The sequence below is a fragment of the Homalodisca vitripennis genome, chromosome X, assembly GCF_021130785.1.
Source record: "Homalodisca vitripennis isolate AUS2020 chromosome X, UT_GWSS_2.1, whole genome shotgun sequence".
Taxonomy (NCBI): domain Eukaryota; kingdom Metazoa; phylum Arthropoda; class Insecta; order Hemiptera; family Cicadellidae; genus Homalodisca; species Homalodisca vitripennis.
In genome coordinates this window covers 41172514-41191517 of record NC_060215.1, presented here as the reverse complement: position 1 = coordinate 41191517, position 19004 = coordinate 41172514, and the positions used below count along the sequence as shown (strand labels likewise).

Below are 19004 nucleotides of genomic sequence, written 5' to 3'. Positions count from 1 at the left end.
TACTATGGTTTCGTAAATCCAATATATCATTTTGGGTTTAAGTCCCCATTTAAATCCAATTAATAAAGCTTGGACTAACATAAACAATCATACAACTATTTAACAAATAACCACAAAGAAAGCAGCGATTGCAAATGAGGTTACATAAATTAGCGAACTAAGCGACGTATCGGCTGTAAGCGTGAAGCAATTGGGAATGTTTGTTTAGTCATCCGTTCATTGCACACGCACCATAGAGTAATAAAAAAGGAATGCACGCTGTCTTCACAGCCATTTAAACTAAATATCCTAAAGTGTACTAAAATTTCTGTCGGCCCGATCGGGTCGGCAAGAAATTTTTTCAGGCAATTTCGGATGAAAAATAAACAGGGTTCCCACTCAATCTAAATACTCAAATTCACGGCTAATTCACGGTTTTCACGGTTAAAAAAATTAAAATTCAAGGTCGGAAAGTTTTTATAAACAACGTTACCGGTACAAACAAAATCGTGTTGGAGAGGGGCGAAGTTGAGACGTAAACACTACAGACACGGCAGAGCGGTAAAATACAATATAAAACTTCTTCCCATTTGACTAACGATGTCATTGGTCGTGCAGGAATTGACGGAAACGTCTAAAAGAACGAAATAACAATAGGCTTCGGTTACGACGCAAGCAATGAGCGGCGAGCGCCCGATTTTATGTGCGATTTGCTACATAATGAATATAACAAGGCATATTATTTTTACAAAACATCATCATAACAGTCATCAAAGCAATGACAAAGACAAATTTCAATATAATTAGCATGCACATAGCTCATAATTTTCTTTAACTTACAAGTTTGTTGAAATCTGAAGAGAACTTTGTTGACACAGGTTAGACAAGATGCAGGGTGACAGGATTCGTACGTTGGTTAAGGCTAACTCGTTTGAGTCCATGAAGTACACTTGCGTGATTATTAAATTATTTTCTTGTTTAACACATTATTATTATTTCGATCAATTTCTTCCAAAGGAAAATTTTCATATAATCACAGGTTCACATTTTAATTAGTACATAAGAAAAGGCAATTTTATTGAAATTAAAATAACATATAGACGTTAAATGTATAAAAATTATATACAACTTGTTATAAGAAAAGTTATTTGGTACCAGTTTATACAAAAAAAATTATATTTGTACACATAAATAAAGAAATTGATGAAAATGTCTAGAATAAAAGTGAATTATGATTTGCACTTTTTGCTAAGTTCCTGTATCTTATCGTCTAACTCAGCTGCCCTTTTCCTGGCGTCGGACAAAACCTGGAATTTTTGTGCTTCCAATTCTTTTTTTTCTATTGCAGCTTGCTTCCTCTCTTTCTCAGAATTAATTTTGTCTTTCATTTCTTCTCGTTGTTTTGCCAAGTGCTCCGAGTAGTGGGCGTGGGAATTTTTGGCAGCATGAACTAATTCATTAGTGATTTCCATTGCCTCCAATCCTCCTGCTGCTGATACGCCGTCACAAACTTTTCTCAACGCGACTAAACTCTCCTCCTTCAAGTTTTCAACTATACACTGTTAGTTGACAGAGAAGCCTCTTTCAACATAAGAATTTCCGTGAGAAAGTGTCAGAATGAGTTGAATGAAAAGCTTTAAATCTTTATATCAATTCTCACAATAAGAATAAGATTGGAGTGCCGAGCTGGGGAAACAAATCTTTCATGTTGAGACATAAAACCAGCTGTTGTCCGAGGATGGGGGAGTGGAGTACACGATATACCCCTCCCCTTCCACTCTCATTGACAGTAGACAACAAAGGTTATTTTACCATAACATCGCTGCACCACATTACAATAAATGAACCTTGTACGATATATTTTTCATCTGCATGAAATGATTAATAGCGTTAACGTAGTCGTATGGAACCCGACAAAATTATACTTGGACGACTTCCTCGATTTGTAGTTTTGTAGTAATAAAGCTTAACACTACAAAGTTACTTGACGTTTGTTGTTTCCTGGTTAGAAAAAATGCAATGGTTTTTTTTCTAACGTTTTTATAACATGACGTTTTATTTGTAATATTTTACTAATACATTATACAATTTAAACACACATTCACCATAAAAGATTTAAACCGTGTACACTCGTAATATCCATGCAGCTTAGGAATCATAAAAAATATTATTGATAAGGAAAACGCATATCACTACCGTTTAATATCTAAAGAGATGAAAAATAAAATTGTTTTCTCAAACGACCTTACTGGTAATTAAAACAGTTATATAGGCCTATAAAGTTATGGTCTCGCTGCGTTAATTGATATGTGTCGTGTAGGTTCTGCTCCGTCACATTATTATACTATTTATTTACGCAAGACCCTAAATTAATTCAATTTATTGTCCACCATAAATTAAAATTTTTTATAATTATTACATTGTGTTAACAGTCATTACACACAACGATATAGATATCGTACTGAATAGCATTTTTCTCATTAATATTTAAATAAAATAAGGGATTTAATAGAATGAAATTAAGTTAAAATGTAATTTAAATTCCTTACATTAGATTAAGGATTTGTATACTTTTTTTATTTTATGAAAACAATAATAGACTATATCTGATACAATAAAACTCCTTTACGAAAAGTGTTTACATTAAACGACAATCTATCAAGTAATTAAATTGTGTTATTAATCTCGCGTTCAATCAGGGAATGCCTTGTTTACAGCCGCATAGCGTAGCCAAGGCCCGGAACCTGGCGACTGACAAAAACAGGCCTCACGTGATTTGAGCCGGAAGCGTCATCTCCCACCGGCCCTTCCTTTTCCTCATTTGTTTATAAACCATATTATCAGTACAATCGCTCAGATAGCAGCACCTGTCAAACTTCGTGGTCTATCCCCTACATTGCGTGCTACTTTTTACTTTGCAATAGCGAAGGTCAACTTTCCCATATGATCGTCTGACGACGACCCGTGTTGATTTTATTTATTCAAAAGTTGTAGAGATTTTCACGGTATGTAAACAAAATTCACGGCTTATTTAAGGTTTTTTCACGGTGAACGAAATTCACGGCTTATTCCCGGTTTCACGGTTTTCACGGTCGGGTGGGGACCCTGAATAAATCTGCGGACCCGATCGGTCCAAAGTTAAGCCCCACATCCCATATCATATAATTTGCATAAATCGTTTTCATTTACCGCTATATTCACCACAAAAACAATATCACATAGTAAACGACTACAGTAAATGTAGGCAATACAGGGAACTCTAGAATTAATTATGGTGGCAGTTAACGTGTTAAACGGTTTTTACTCCATTTTTTGTCAGTTTTTGTCTCCACATTTGGAGACATCTAGATTTAATTCAAAAGTATAGTCAGCAGGAATTAAAAAATTTGGTTATGTTAAAATTTAAATAAAATTACCTCATACACAGATAAAATTAACAATACAATGCTGCGCTGTGGCCGCCAGGGGCTATCCAGCCGTGCTAGCGGGTAGTTCGTGTTGTAACGCGTCTACTCACAGTGCCTGTTTGAAATGTCTGCCGCAATTGAAAATCCCGCCAACTGTAGGTGCGCGCAGTAATTAGGTTTTTGACTGCCAAAAACTGTAAGCCTATAGAAATCTATCGGCAGTTGTGTGAAGTTTATGGGAACAACATTATCACTGAAGGTGGAGTGCGACAATGGGTCATTAAGTTTAAAAATGGCCGAACAAATGTTCATGACGAAGAGCGAAGTGGAAGACCCAGCATAGTGACTGACGAACTTGTTGAGAAAGTTGACACAAAGGTCCGAGAAAATCAACGGTTAACCATAACGGAACTCTCGCTTAGTTTCCCTCAAATTTCACGAACTTTGTTATACGAAATTGTCACTGATAAGCTTGGCTTCCACAAGTTTTGTGTAAGATGGGTACCGAAAATCCTAACCGACGTCCACAAAAACCAGTGCATGGCTGCAGCGTTAACAATTTTGGATGCTTACGACAAAGAGGGTGAATCACTACTCGATCGCATCGTAACTGGCGATGAAACATGGGTGAAACATGTTAACTGCGAGACCAAATTGCAGTCAATGGAGTGGGGACACACAAGTTCCCCTCACAAACCAAGAAAATGTTTGCAAACGATGTCGGCAAGAAAGGTTATGGCGACGGTTTTTTGGAACAAGAAAGGTGTAATTCTTGTTGATTTCCTGGAACGAGGCACTACAATCAACTCAGAAAGGTATTGCCAAACGTTAAACAACCTCAGAAGAGCGATCCAAAACAAGCGTAGGGGAAAGTCGAGCTCGAAAATGTTGTTGATTCACGATAACGCTCAACCTCACACGGCAAATCGCACACGTGAAGTTCTCGAATCATTCCAGTGGGAGTTGTTTCCTCATCCACCATACAGCCCGGATCTTGCACCAAGTGACTACCACTTGTTCCCAACAATGAAGAAGTGGCTGGCAACGCAGCGCTTTGACGACGACGCAGAGCTGCAGCAAGAAGTGACAAACTGGTTGAAGACACAGGCGGCAGAATTTTATGAGGAAGGCATTGTCAAGCTCATCCATCGATATGATAAGTGCCTAAATTTGAAAGGCGACTATGTTGAAAAGTAGTATTTAAGTGTGGCTTTCAAATGTATATAATAAAAATTGTTTCCTATACTTTGTTAATTTTTAATTCCAAAACGTAATCTACTTTCCGAATAGCCCTCGTAATACAATAATCACAATTTTTTACATCAACATAAACCTTTACATTTGCCGGTTAATACAGTATTTGACATAACATCCCAATTTACTGGATGAGTAAATTGTCTATTGTACATTATACAGTACGAAACCAATTTTTTAGAGTAACAACATTTGAAAATCTTTGTAAATGTACTTATAAAAAATGTTAAAACTTATCCTATACGTACTATTCTATCAACATTATATATTGGCAATAAATATATAACAATCTTATTGACAGCGGACAATATACAAAAATTCTTTATTAACATATTCATTGAGAACAGTACTAATGTCAATAAAATATAGAAATGTGTTTTACAAAATAAAATTTGTTGTAATAATACAAAGGTTACATTGTAAATTCTAATGTCAAATGCTCTTTGAAAGAACTCTTCCACGGAGTAGAAGGGACGGTTACGAGCCACTTACAGGGTTTGTCCGGAAAGTAATAGGACTGAGTCGATTAAAAAAAATGTATTGAGCAAATCGTTACAATTCTTTAAAAACTTTAAAAATAGGCTCCTTCTGCATCGATGCAGCGCTGCCAGCGCGATTTCCAAGTATTGAAGGCGTCACAGAAGGCATTCTCCGGAATAGCCTTGAGAGCCGCGGTACAAGCTGCTTGGATCCCCTCTGTCGTCTCAAAATGCTTGCCTTTTCAGGCGAGAAAACAAAAAAAAGTCTGAGGGAGGCCACATCTGGGCTGTAGGACGGCTGTGGAAGAGTTGGGATGCCGGCCTTGGTCAGGTAGCTGTTCACAAGAAAAGCGGTGTGAGCCGCAATTTCTGGTCGCCTGTGAGCACTTTTGGGACCATCTTCGCACACACACTTTGCGCATGTTCAAATGCTCCGTCACAATTTCATGAACGACAGATTTCGGTAAATGTAACATTTGGGCAATCAAACGAATACTTAGTCGACGGTCTGAGTTCAAAACTTTGCGCACACGAGTCACATTGTCGGTGTTTGTCGAAGTCGAAGGTCTTCCAGCACGGTCTTCATCAGCGATCTCTTCCCGGCCCTCCAAAAAGGCCTGGTGCCACCGAAACACACACCACTTCTTGCTAAAGCAACATCTGTGTAAGCCTGCTTGATTATATCAAATGTCTCTGTCGCAGATTTACCGAGTTTCACACTGAATCTAATCGTGTACCTCTTCTCTAACGAACGCTGCATTTTCGGCTTGCACCACTCACAGAAACACGTCACGTGAAAATGCCTGTCCTGACTCTTCAGGTGCTCGGAGACAACTGACCAGCCGCTTGTTCGTTAGCTAGGAACGGCCTCTACCGAATCCAGTCGGTTCGCGCACACTCCGAAGTACAGTCTCGGCAAAAGAAAATCAGTCCTATTACTTTCCGGACAAACCCTGTATGTAGTGCAGTTTTGAGTTCCTTCTCTCCTTTGTCTCTCAGCTGTGTTGGCAGAAAGTTATGATTTCCTCACCATGTATGTAGCCTTCTTATCGAACTGTGACAGTCAGTGTATCTCTGAGGTTCTACTGTTGAGTTTCACCTCACTTTGTAACACCCTCTCTTACTGGATGTATCACAGTTTCTTAAATTTTTAGTGAGGATCTTGTGTGTTCTAAAGGTCTCTTTACAGCTGTCAAGTGGTTGCAGTCCTGTAAGCATTCTGAATGCATTTTGTTTTTTAAGAACTCTTTGAATCTGACCAGCTGAGGTTCCACCCCATTTTACTAAACCATATCTCATGTGAGCCTCAAACAAAGCAAAATAAGCTGTTCTTGTTTCATCAGTAGAAACTTTGATGTTTTTAATTGCATAGATGCTGGAACTCAACTTTCTACCGAATTTGTCTACATGAGAAGTCCAGGATAACATTTTACCACAAGTTATGTCTAAAAACTTGACTTCATAGTTCATTGTAACCTCTGTTATATATGGCACACATTTGGATCATCTTCCAAAAGCTATTTGGGCAGTTTTATGGTAACTTATTAGTTTTTTTGTCTATTGGCTTCACGGTCACCCAAAGTACTTAGGTTTCACTTTTTGGTGTGTTTTAAATTTCCTCTGTGGACATGTATCTATAGCAAGTTTTATAGTATAGATTAATCTATCAAAAGCTTCATAAGCATCCTCAGTTTGTAGAATGTTTGACTAGTGCTCTTCACCAAGCATGCATTTACGCTCTCGAAGATTTTTTTCTTCTGAAGCAGCGACCCATTCTGAGTTGATTACTCTGGATTACTGAGATATTGAACTCCATCTTTGAGCAATATGGACCTCTGTGTTAAGCTTCTCAATATTCATATTAGAGCATATCCAGTTGATAGAAAATGTTGTAATTCGGAGTGATTCTAGTCCCTGGGAGTTGTACCCTCTTGCTGTTATGAGAGAAAGAATGTCTAAGTGTGTCTCTCAAGGTTTTTTGTCAAAATAGAAGTCCCCACCTTTCTATGTTCTGTTCTACAAAAGTAGGCCTTGAGACAATATCATGTGATTGATGGTGTTTTCTATTTGATCTCGTTTAAGACCATGCCCTGTCAGAATCAATATTTTTGGCATAACTTTTTCAATTAAGATTTGTGGCAGTTGAGTTTTGGTTATTAGTATTGCCTGTTTTTGAATAGTGTTGTGTACTTGATGGAGTATTCTTTCATTTTTACTGTGTGATGATCCTAAATCTCTGTGCTGCGCTTCACTGATATTTATATCTTTTCCTTTTTTTTCCATTCTGTACTAAAACAGGAAAATGCAGATGAACATTAACAAGTTCATATGATGCTAAAAATGATGGTCCAATGATGTTACTAGAGTCACTATTATGATTGTCATATTCAGTAGTACTATACAGTTTTTTTTTAATCGGAGTGTAGCTAATTCTCCCATTACTGCTTGAGTGAACAGTTTTTTCAAGAGTTTAATTCATTCTCCCTATTCTTGCTTTGGTTGACAATTTTTTTTTCAGGAGTTTCCGGACTGGTTCTCCCGGTCTGATTTCAGTAGAATATGATTATTTCATTAATTAGTTTTTATTAAAAAAATCTTCATTGCTTTCATTTTTCTCTCAGAGTTTAGCAGAAATAGGAGGGAGTTTGTCTATTTTATTTGTGTTATTAGAGATCACGAGCATTGATCGCTTATTGGTTTCTTGGGTCTGATGAGGAGGCATGCTGGTGTCACATGGTTGTATCAATTGTGGGGTTGGAATTTGGGATTTTCATTTTTTGTTTTTATAGGAAAATACTAAATTTGTTTTGTTTTTTCTTGGCATTACTTTTCCCCCCAAAAAATTGTTAAAAGCAGTACAATAAGGTTGTTTTATTCCTGTTTAATTTACTTTTATCGCTGAGAATCTGAACTTTTGGTTGATATATCATTTGTTGGACACTTTCATTTTTACCTGTATCAAAGTTGAAATACTGTATCAACATGGTGATCAGCACCAACATGCATTAACTTTTATGCTTTATTTCAATTTTCTAGCAAGATTTCTTTGAATTATACGTACTTGTTTTGATGGTTAACCCATTGGCGACGTATATTACCCGTCATCATGTATACAGTGCGTAAAGACTGGTGACGGACAGTGTCCGTCATGGATTTTGGGGTTTCTTCATTCGATTTAATTTTCGGTTATTTGTATGGTTATTCCGTTCACCAACAAGCTTTCGATAGTTGAATTGTATTACTCGGTATATAACATCCGAATACAAGAAACTGAATACAAAAACTGAACATAAACACTGAATACCTTAACTGTTTACAAACAAACAGCGATCGATCGAGCAACATGGCATCTCGCGATGAAGTGTTTCTCCGTTCGTCAGAGTTGTCTGCTTATGTGGATAATGTACTGAATGAAAGTGATAGTGATGATTTAGATGACGACACAGTGAATATCAATGACGATAATGATGAAATCAATGACAATAACGGGGAAAGTGATACTAGTGATGATGATGACGACAATGACAATAGGCCTAACCTTCAAACTAGAAAAACTGAAGAAAGGAGAAATAACATTCCGCTCAAGTAATAACACGTTGTGTCTGAAATGGAAAGATAGGACAGATGTGACAATGCTTTCAATATACCACGAGAGACCTGATTTCCAAGAAGTAACTTCTCAGCGAGAGAGTAGAAAGCAAAACCCAGTAGTAACCCTCAAGCCAAATGTTGTTGTAGATTACAAGTATATGTGTGGGGTAGACAAGCAGGACCAAAAACTTTCCTCCTTTCCAGTCATGCGTAGGAGTGCCAAAGGGTACAAAAATTTTTTTTTACCTTTTTGATATTGTATTGTGTAATATTGTACACAACTTGATCACTAAAAAGAAAAATCATATTTCAGAATTTAGGCTAAACATTGTTGGTACCAGATACTATCAACAGTTCAGCTTCTTAATAGGCCTACAGGAGGGAGGCCTTCACTAGACCAACCGATGAGGTTACAAAGTAAACAATGGGGACATTTTGTTGAAAAGATTCCTCCAACAAGGCGATCAGAAACAATTTACCAATGTAAAAAGTGTAAAGTTCCTTTACATTTGGAGAACTGTTTTGAAATGTATCATATAGTAAATAAACACTGAAAGTAAGCATGCACATTGTAAAAATTGTGTTTCACTGTAAATAAATAAATGCAGAACAAGTGTAAATAGTAAAAATATATTTTTAATTATTTGTAAATGTATACAACACATGGATTCTACAAGAAAAACTTTTTACAGGTAAGTTATATCACCACAACTGAAAAAAACCATTAGTTTTTTAAACTAAAAAACTCTGTCCTGGGTTCCCACAAAAGTGTTAAAATCTCTGTCTCCAATGGATTTACTCATTAGCAAATTACAGTTAACACTTATTTGGGATTATAATTAAAATTTATGATTTAATAAATAGTAAAAACAAACATTCTTCAACTAGATTCTAGTCAAAGACACAAATTACAATATTCACCAAAACACGGTGCGAAGAACAGTGACCCTGAAAGTTATGAACTGTTACAGAACAAAGTACAGGAAGCACAATATAGGACAACACCTTACAATCATGAATAATACACTTGTATGCTAGTAGTTTCTATCACTTTATTGTGTGACATAACTTACATTTAAAGCCTGAACAGCGTCGATAAACGACATTGTGTCTATCACTGACACCTCTGTATCCTCAATTAGATTTGGGGGACAGTTGCTGTCCATGTTGACTCTGCCAATCCATGCCCTTTGTTGCTTACTAAAAGCAATCTCTGCAAGCTTAAAGCTAGAGTTGTAGTGTGTTGTGGCAAAGTACACGGCACTTGTCGTCCCACATGCCAGAGTAGATATCTAAACAATAAACCATAAAGCTTTAGTTTTAAAATTAATAAAAAAGGCTCACATTTTATTGTTGTTTCTAAGATTCACAATTATCATAAAGTACTGATTATTTATTGTTAACTTTTAACTTTATATGATTTATATTAACAAATAAGTAATTGGCATAGACAATTTAGGGATCAGAGACCAGCACCAGCTTTGTATTAGAGGAGACTGCCATAAATCTAGCATCAACTAGTTCAACTGCCAACTGTTTGTTAGTAGTGATAGACAGAAGTCAGAAGAGCTCTAGAGGCAGATCATCAATTATTTAGTTTATGTAATTATATGGGGAAGTCGGAGGGAAAACATAATTGTATATTCCTTACTGTCTTTAACCATTTCTACTCAAGAGCCAGGGGGACCTCATTAAGGACTAAAGATACAAATGATCAATAACAGGATGTATCCGTTCTCATAGTTTTAATGCACTGTGATTACAGAAAGGATAGTTCCTGTACTGGCCACTGGTGTTGGTTTTTGACATATGCATTTGGTTTTTTATCTTTAGATTGTTTCAGGAACTACATTTAGGCAGATATACAAATTCAAATATTTTATTATCGTATTTTCGACATAAACATTGGCAAAGTCATAATGCGGCTCATTGGCCAAGTCAAAATAGTTATAACTAATTAATTAAATTATTCCTGACTTATATTAAATGACTGAATATATTACATATAACATATAAACAAATAACACAAGATGGAGTTGAAACAAATCTAGAGTTCCAGCAACAAAAAATGGCAAATTTAAATATTATGAAAGAAAAGTAGCTGCATGATTGTACCAATGTCTGAATGGTTTGGAATTTGTTATGATTAGACAATAGACAATATCCTTTATTACAATTTCTTCAAGAAATGTTACAGCGTCAAATTTAAGCCAAATTAGTATAATAGGTACAAAGTGAAATGAAAAAGCTTCTTCAGTGTTATGTGGGGTCTCCCCAAGCAAAGAATTCATTTAGGGTGTAGAAAGCCTTGTCTACCAGCCATCTCTGTAGCTTCCTCTTCATCAGCACAGGGGCTCCAACTTTCAAGTGGTCTGGCATCTTGTTTAGTATCTTCACTCCTGCATACAATGGTTTCCTTTCATACATGGCTGTTCTGTGACCTGGCAGCACATAGTTTCCTGCATATCTGGTGTTGTATTCATGCACGTCACTTTGTTTAGGGGGGTCTTTGATCACACAGTAAAGGACAGTATCTAGGATGTAGATGGAAGTGACCGTCAGGATGTTCAGGTTCTTGAAAACCTCTCTACAGCTTTGTCTTGGACTTAAGCCTGCTATTACTCTGATTGCCCTTTTCTGCATACCCAGGACGCGGTTGAGATTGCCCATAGTGGATCCACCCCAGACAGTAATACCATAGCGTAAATGGCTTTCAAACAATGCATAGTATGCAGTCCTTGTTGCCTCAGGGGTACTAGTTGCCTTGATTCGTTTTATGGCATAGAGAGCTGACCCGAGTTTTAGGCAAAGATTGTCCACTTAATTATTCCAGGATAAATTTTCATCAAGTATGACACCTAGATGTTTGATTTTGTCAGCTGCTGTCAGGTTGGGCATTTCAGATACTGTAGACTTTTTATTCCCAAATGACATTTGCTTGGTCTTACTTTCATTGAGAACTAAGTCATTTTTTCATACAGTGCCTCATATTGAAGGCAATAAAAGTGTTCACTTCTAGTTGATCTACGTTTCTGTTTGCAGTAAGCAGCACAGTGTCATCCGCATACATGACCATCTTACTGTATTCCTCTAGATGTTCTGGAAAATCATTGATAAACAGCACAAACAGAATTGGCCCTAGGACAGAGCCCAGGGGAACTCCTCTGTTAGTCGGTACCAATTCAGATCTGACTTGTAAATCCTCTTGTTGTGTGTTTTAGTTCTACCATTTTGCTTCTTCCTTTTAGATAACTTGCAAACCATTTTAGTGCTGTTCGTTGGATTCCTAAATTTTGAAGTTTAGCTAGAATAAGATCATGTCCCAGGCAGTCAAAAGCCTTGCTTAGGTCAAGATACAGACTGGTGATAGTGTTGCCATTTTCTATGTTCTCAATTATATACTCAGCAAGGTCTATCAGTGCAGTTGTGGTTGATTTTCCAGTAACGAACCCATGTTGGCTGTCTGTCAATGATTGGTTTTGACTGAGATGTTCCTGGAGTCTTACTTTAACAATCTTCTCAATAAGTTTGGAGACAGATGAGAGCAGTGAGATAGGTCGGTAGTTAGAAATGTTTTGTAGGTCCCCTTGCTTGTGTTTTGGAAATACCTTGGCTATCTTCAACTTGGATGGAAAAGTACCCTCTGCCATGGACATGTTGACGATCTTCACTAGAGGCGATATTAGCTCATCTGCACATGTTTTCAGGATTTTTGAAGATATTTCATCAATGCCTGAGGATGTGGAGTTCTTTAATGTATCAATGGTTCTGCCTATCTCGTCAGGTGTTGTTGGACGTAAAGAAGTAAGAGTATTGTCTGTGGTAGCTGGAAGATTTTGAATTATTGGTAGTGTGTTATATATTTTGTTCTGTTTTAGTGTTTCCTCAGCTATGTTTACAAAATAATAATTAAAGCGATTTGCTAGATCTGTAGGGTCAGTAAATTTTATTCCATTGTCATTTAGTTCTATTGTAGGATTGTTGTCAAGTTCTTTCCTCCCTTTCCTCTCACTATTGATGGTGTCCCATAAGGCTTTGGCTTTGTTTTCTGCTTGTTCAATGTACGTAGCACATGTTTCCTGCCTTGCCTTCTTTAATTTTTGGTTGTAGGATTTCTTTTTATCTGTGGCTGTCTTCTTGTCATCGGGATGGCCAATTAGGAGAAATCTGTCTTGCGCTTTTAAAAACTCCTTTTTAAGTGTCATAATTTCTTCATCATACCTCAGTCGTTCACCTCTTTTTTGTGTAGTCAGAGATCTTTTTTTTGGACATGCATCGTCAAGTGCAAACTGGAGCGTTTGGTTGAAATTAAGGTAGGCCTCTTCCACATCATTTGCTGTCAAAACAGATTCCCAGGTAACAAGGGAGAGTTCATTTTTTAAAACAGCAGATTGTTGTAGTTAAAATTCCTTCTAGAAGTGTATGTCGTTTCTGCTTTCATTTTTGGAAAGTCCAGTGTGCAGTATTGTCCTGTGTGGTCTGATAGACCTGTGTGAGAGACCACTACTTTAATCCTGTCATGAATATTTGAACACACCATATCAATTGAGGACACTAAGGTCTCCGAGATTCTTGTGACTGGGAGATCAAGTCTTCTTATGTTGTAACCAGCCAGTAGCGCATTTAGTGCAACGGATTCTCTAGAGGCCTTGTCTAAACTGTCAATGTTAATATCCCCATGATAAGTGTGTCATTTCTCTGAGTAGGAAGGCTGTTGTGAGGGCATCTGTCAGAACTTGTAGTGATGTATCAAGGTCAGCACAAGGTGGTCGATACACTCCAAGGAGGAACAAGCTCTTTTCTTATTTATGTGTATTTTTACTGCCGTTACCTCACATACCATTTCTAAGCTGTACTCTTCAATCTCTAAATTTTCAGTTTTGTTGGCTATATTGTTATGCCTATAAATAACAACCCCTCCTTTGATATGTTCTTTCCTTCCATATGCACTGATAAGTGTGTAATCAGCCAACTTGGCATTGTTTATTACATTGCTTTTTAGTCTATGTTCTGCAAGAATTACAAAGTCCGGGTTAGTGCTATGCAAAAGGTGTTCCAGTCTTTCAATTTTGTTTGTCATCCTGTCCATATTTTGGTGGAAGAAGTTAAGCTGATTTGTAAGTTTACTTCTTGAATTTATTCGAACTTGTTGTTTTGTGTGTAGGTTAGACTGTTTGCTGGGTGGGTCGAGTTTACAAATATCCTGGTTTTGAATTTGCTTGTTTTTCTTGGGTAAAGGTCTAAAAAATTCTTATTTTGATGTATTTGGCCATCCCTCCATTGTTTTGGTGGCTAATAGTTGTTTGGGAAATCAACCTGTGCTTGTGTTATTATGTAATGACTATTGTACGGGTGAGTGGTGAAGAAGGTTGGTCAGATGGATTTATGTACTCCCCCACTCTTCTGTAAGGTCTGGTCGGTTTCAGTAGAGAGACCCTGTGTCACTGGAAGATCGTTCAGTTTTTGTGACGAGGTTTGTCTGGATCCCCCACTCTTCTGTAAAATCTGGTCGGTTGTCGGAGGATGAATCTGAGTCATAGGAGAATCATTCAGATGAAGTAATGAAGTTTGGCAAGCTTCTTCACTTACCATGGCCGGCTTGTTAGCAGAGTCTACTGTCGCTTTGGAATCTTTCAATTTTTGAACTTGCAGTGAAACACTGAAAAAGTTCCGAGGTGATTGAACTTGTTTTTGTGTAAGATTTTTATTTAGTTTTAGGGTTGATTTGGCACTAGAGTTTAAGGATTTGTGTAGCTTCATTTGGGTATGGGCTACCTTATAATCTAGTCTTGTTTTGTCTTGCCTCTTCTTGACGTCAGGTTCAAGAACTGTTGTAGATGGGCTGTTCATTTTTTTTCTCAGTTTTATTATTGATTGTTCCATCAGGTCCTGCTTCTTTTTGATGCAAGCAATATCTAATAGAAGCGTAGAGTCAAAGTGTATGTTTTTGCTAAGCATAGGGTATGTGCCAGTTGTTTGTGTTTCCATATTATTGAAAGATTTTGTCATGGGTGTGGGAGGCCTCTGCTACCCTTTTTAATTTTAAAATGATTTTTTCTTGTTCATTTATTTTATTAGAGTAATTATTAAGTATTTTCGATTGTTTTAGGTCATATTCCTCAAAGATAGTTTGCTGTTCAATTTTATCTTTTTTACATTTTTCGAGTTGCTGTTCTAGGTCTTCTAGTTTGTTGAGGAGAGCTTCAATTTTCTGAACATGTTTGGATTCCAATTCTGTGAGTTCCTCGATTTTTGCCTCCAAGCCTAGTGTTTTAATTTCAAGTACAGATATCTGGTTATTACAATTGTGGACGTTGTTCTTTAGTTCTATATTCTCCTGCAACAAAATAGTTCCAGCTTCAGCGGCCAACGTTAACCCTTTGAGTGCCGCAGCGTCTACATAGTAGATGTTAAATGTGCATAAATTGCCAGCATCTACCCAGTAGACGATTTATATTTAATTAATATCACATATAATTCATTTTTGTTTTGACAAATAACTTATTTCACGGCAATCTACAAGTTTCGAACAATCGATTGTGATTGATTTTTATTGTTCACCGCCCCCTTGTAGTTATTTGCCATCAGAAAAAAAAACAGATGACGCAATAGTTGGTCAGCTGCTACTTGTTGCCATTAACTACACAGTTTCGTTTGTTGTGTGTTTACATTGTGCTAGTTTCGTGTGTTGATGCTGAAAACTGTTGTTATTACTATTCTGCAATTGTGTTCAGTAAAACTTACAATGCATTTATAAACTTCTTTTTTCGTGTTTAGTGACGTATATTTTATTGTTGGATTGGTGATGAAGTAAAACGCAAGTTCCAATCAAACTATTGATTTTAGGTGAAGTAAGGTTATATTGTAGGCCTGTGTATATTTTTATATAATTAGTATTTTACAGTCGTCTTACTTCATTGAGTGAAATAGGATAGTTATAATATTGTTTCTAAACTTTTGACAAACTTGAACAAAAATTGCTTTTTGTTGTATTTGTATATATTGCAGTATCTGGTTAAATATTACTGTAACACACCATATTATGCATGATTTTTGTTCAGTTTTTCATGCTCTTTCATATGGTATAGCTAAAAAACATTTTAAAAAAATATTGTATAAATAAAATTTTAGTTCAAACTTGAAATTTATTTTTTTTCATTTTTTAGTTTTTTGTTATAAACTATATTCTTTTTGTGTAAATAAAAATAAAATTATAATATTATATGGAAAAAATACCTTGTTTTATAACACACAAACTAAAAAAAATTATTCAAATCGGTTGAATAGTTTTTTTAATATAGTTTTTTCCACACACGCTTGCAAAACAGAAGGAAATGCTCCGGCAATTTATGCGTATGACTTGGGAAAATATGCCGTGGCACTCAAAGGGTTAAAGACGTTTCCAAGTCTTGATCTCCTAGCATCCCGTGGTCCATAACTTTTGTCTTTACTTCTTCTAATTTTGAGTCGATTTGGAAGGAGTTTGAGTTTTCTAAATTTTTATTTTGGTCGGAACGTTTACCAAAATTAGTGGGAAAAATGCTTGGATTTTTAGTTGGGCTTGGATCACTGTTTATTTTGTCTAGCTTTGGAGATTGGCTTCCCTTGCATTTGAGACACTGCCATTCTGCACTTTCATGAGCAGTCCATTTTTTCAGGGTTTTCTCCACAATATTTTGGCATCCAGCATGGTACCATCTTTTACATGAGCCTGTTCATTGTACTCCTGAAAACCTTACTCCTATGTCACAATTGCCACATGGATATTTTGAAGGCATGCTGAGTTCTAATAACTAGGGGAGTAAGGATTGTCAATAGATATGTTAGTCAATGAAAATTTCATTCATTGGAAATAACAGAGATCGTGCCAAAATTGTACAACAGGAGTTTGTCTGATTCCTATTGTCAAAGTGTTAAAATGGAAAATACAGTTTTTTTAGCTGGGTTTGTCTGATTCCTATTGTTAAATTTTATTTTTGGTAACAGTTTTTTAAAGCTAAGTTTGGCTGATTCTTATTGTCATAAAATAAGTCCTATTGATTGAGATACACTCATTTAATTTGAAAAATATGGATTTTAAATAAAATGGCCTGTCAATATGGCTCTTATGGTCGATATTAAGAAGGGTAAAATTTTGTTTGATTTTAAGGGTTAATCAAAATTAACTTTCTATAGTTGTTCTGATAGTTTAATAATAAATACAGTTAAAGGAGAGATAAATTAATAAACTGTTATTATCCAATTATTCACATATAGCAAATATATGTTTCTCAATTATATTGTGACTGTAAATAATCTGAACAACACACTGTGTGTGTGTTGTTACTGTGTTTTTATCTGAACTACACAAATAACATTGCTGGTAAAAAGTAGTCTCAGTCTGCACCCAATCCTGGGAAGTAGGCATACAGTAACAGTTGCCAGTGACCTTGACTATTGAGCCATTCAGGATGGCAAGATAACAGCTGCAGTCTGTTGAAAGTTAAAGCTGTTTGACATTTGTCTGGTAATAATCTAGTGTGCCTGTTCCTGTTTCCAAGTTACTACATTAATCAGACTAGTGTTTCACTTCCTGTTCAGCCACTAATTGATAAACAAATATTAATTAAGACAATTTTTATTTTTACTTATATCTCACTTGTAACTTTGGATATGATAAAAAATAAAGTCATTATTATACTTTTCATCTCATACAGTGCTTCATTGTTTTTAAAAAAAAAACTCCAATTAAAACTGTGTTTAAAAATGTGCTTTGACCATGCCAAAACTGTAAGTATTTTTATTTCTAATGCTTTCTTTACTGATAAAAGATAATTGAAACCTGATACTTGTGCCGAGTTATGGTGTCTATTAAACTGTAGTTACTTGCTTTTTTTCCGATTGCTTTTTTTGTATAATTAGAATGTCCTGTATCCTGCTACAATTGCCCTGTATAATTAAACCATATTTGAAGACAGATTGAAAATATGCAGATCTTAAGTAATTTTTAGGGAACACAACCTGTCAGTCGCCTGTACAGAAAGAATACTCTGGACAGCCTCCCGGAAAAGTACTCTACATATGGCCCCCAGGTCAAGTGGTCATCAACTTATCTAAACTTATCCAGAAATTTTTATTTACTGGTTAGAGCTTCATGGCCATTATTAACTTTAATTTCTGGTTTTAGACTAAATATGATACTTTTGTCTTACTTGCATTAATCCTCTTAGAAGAATCCTCAAGTATATTTGACATAAACTCGTAGACTACTATTTACATTAACAAAAGTTGTATCATCTATGAATGTAAGATATTTCATTAAATATAGAAGTTTTCTAAACGGAACCTATTCTACCTGCTGTGGCTTAAATAATGTCCCAATCATGCAAAAGGAATTCAGTAAATACAATTTTTTTTAAATAATTTTGTGTAAAACTCATTTAAAATTTGTCTTTTTAATTATTTTGTTTTTAAGGACTAATATTTTCTAAAAGTATTTTACTCAAAATCACTGCATTTAAAAAAGCAAATAATATTTTATTCTCATTCCCTTTTAAATATGTAACCTTTTCTAGCTCAAACCATTTCTAGCCTAAGTTTACTTTCCGGTTAATAAAAAATCTTCAAACGGAACAAATTTTACTCATTATAAAATATGGTGGAGAGAGCTCCATTATCTCAAGTTATTTTAAGTAAACGGTCCTATATTCTTGTTGGTAGTTTAAACAACCTTATAGTACATTTTTAAGTTTGGATCTTCCATATAAGATTTAAATTAATATTAGTTTGGTGTGGCCACTAAAGACTGTCTACTGTAAAATTTGTTAACTTTGTAAGAGAGGATTTCAATTTTGTTTGAATTGTTTTTTATTAAGTGCTTTGATGAGAATAATTGTATAATTTTGTTATAGGACTAGCATTAAAATGAAAAATACCAGTACGCTTACTAAGTAAAATGTACAACTACTCACCACAACTTCCGTATACACCTTGAGAGCGATGTTTTCATCCTCATACTTGCTCTCCAGAGGGAAGGTGTAAACATTCAACCATTCCAATAAGGTCTTATCATAGCCAAGCCCCTTGTTCGGAAACTGTGGTGCATGGGTGTGTGTGTCAATCAAGCCTGTTTCACATCATAAAAACACCTTCTTATAAAGTAAATATCACATAAAAAGGTAACATTGCTGAGTTGTATTCAATCTCAAATTCCTTGATAATCCCACCATGTCCCTAATGAGGCCAGAACTACAGAAGAATGTATGACACCCAATTATGGTTGTATAGATTTAGAGCAAGTAAAGCTAGTACCTAA

At 35.8% G+C, this 19004-nt stretch overlaps 1 protein-coding gene across 3 annotated transcripts in view; it reads right to left on the bottom strand.

Moving 5' to 3' along the window:
• Positions 1 to 19004, bottom strand: part of LOC124368958 (guanine deaminase) — a 77925-nt gene that overhangs the window by 33988 nt on the left and 24933 nt on the right. For all 3 annotated transcript variants that reach the window (XR_006923023.1, XM_046826531.1, XM_046826532.1), the window contains exons 5-6: positions 18661 to 18815; positions 9784 to 10002 (exon numbers count right to left, since the gene is read on the bottom strand). Coding sequence is in view for 2 of the 3 variants with exons in the window: in XM_046826531.1 (XP_046682487.1) it covers positions 9784 to 10002; positions 18661 to 18815 (374 nt within the window). In the remaining variant the exon portion in view is untranslated. The remainder of the gene's footprint in view (positions 1 to 9783; positions 10003 to 18660; positions 18816 to 19004) is intronic.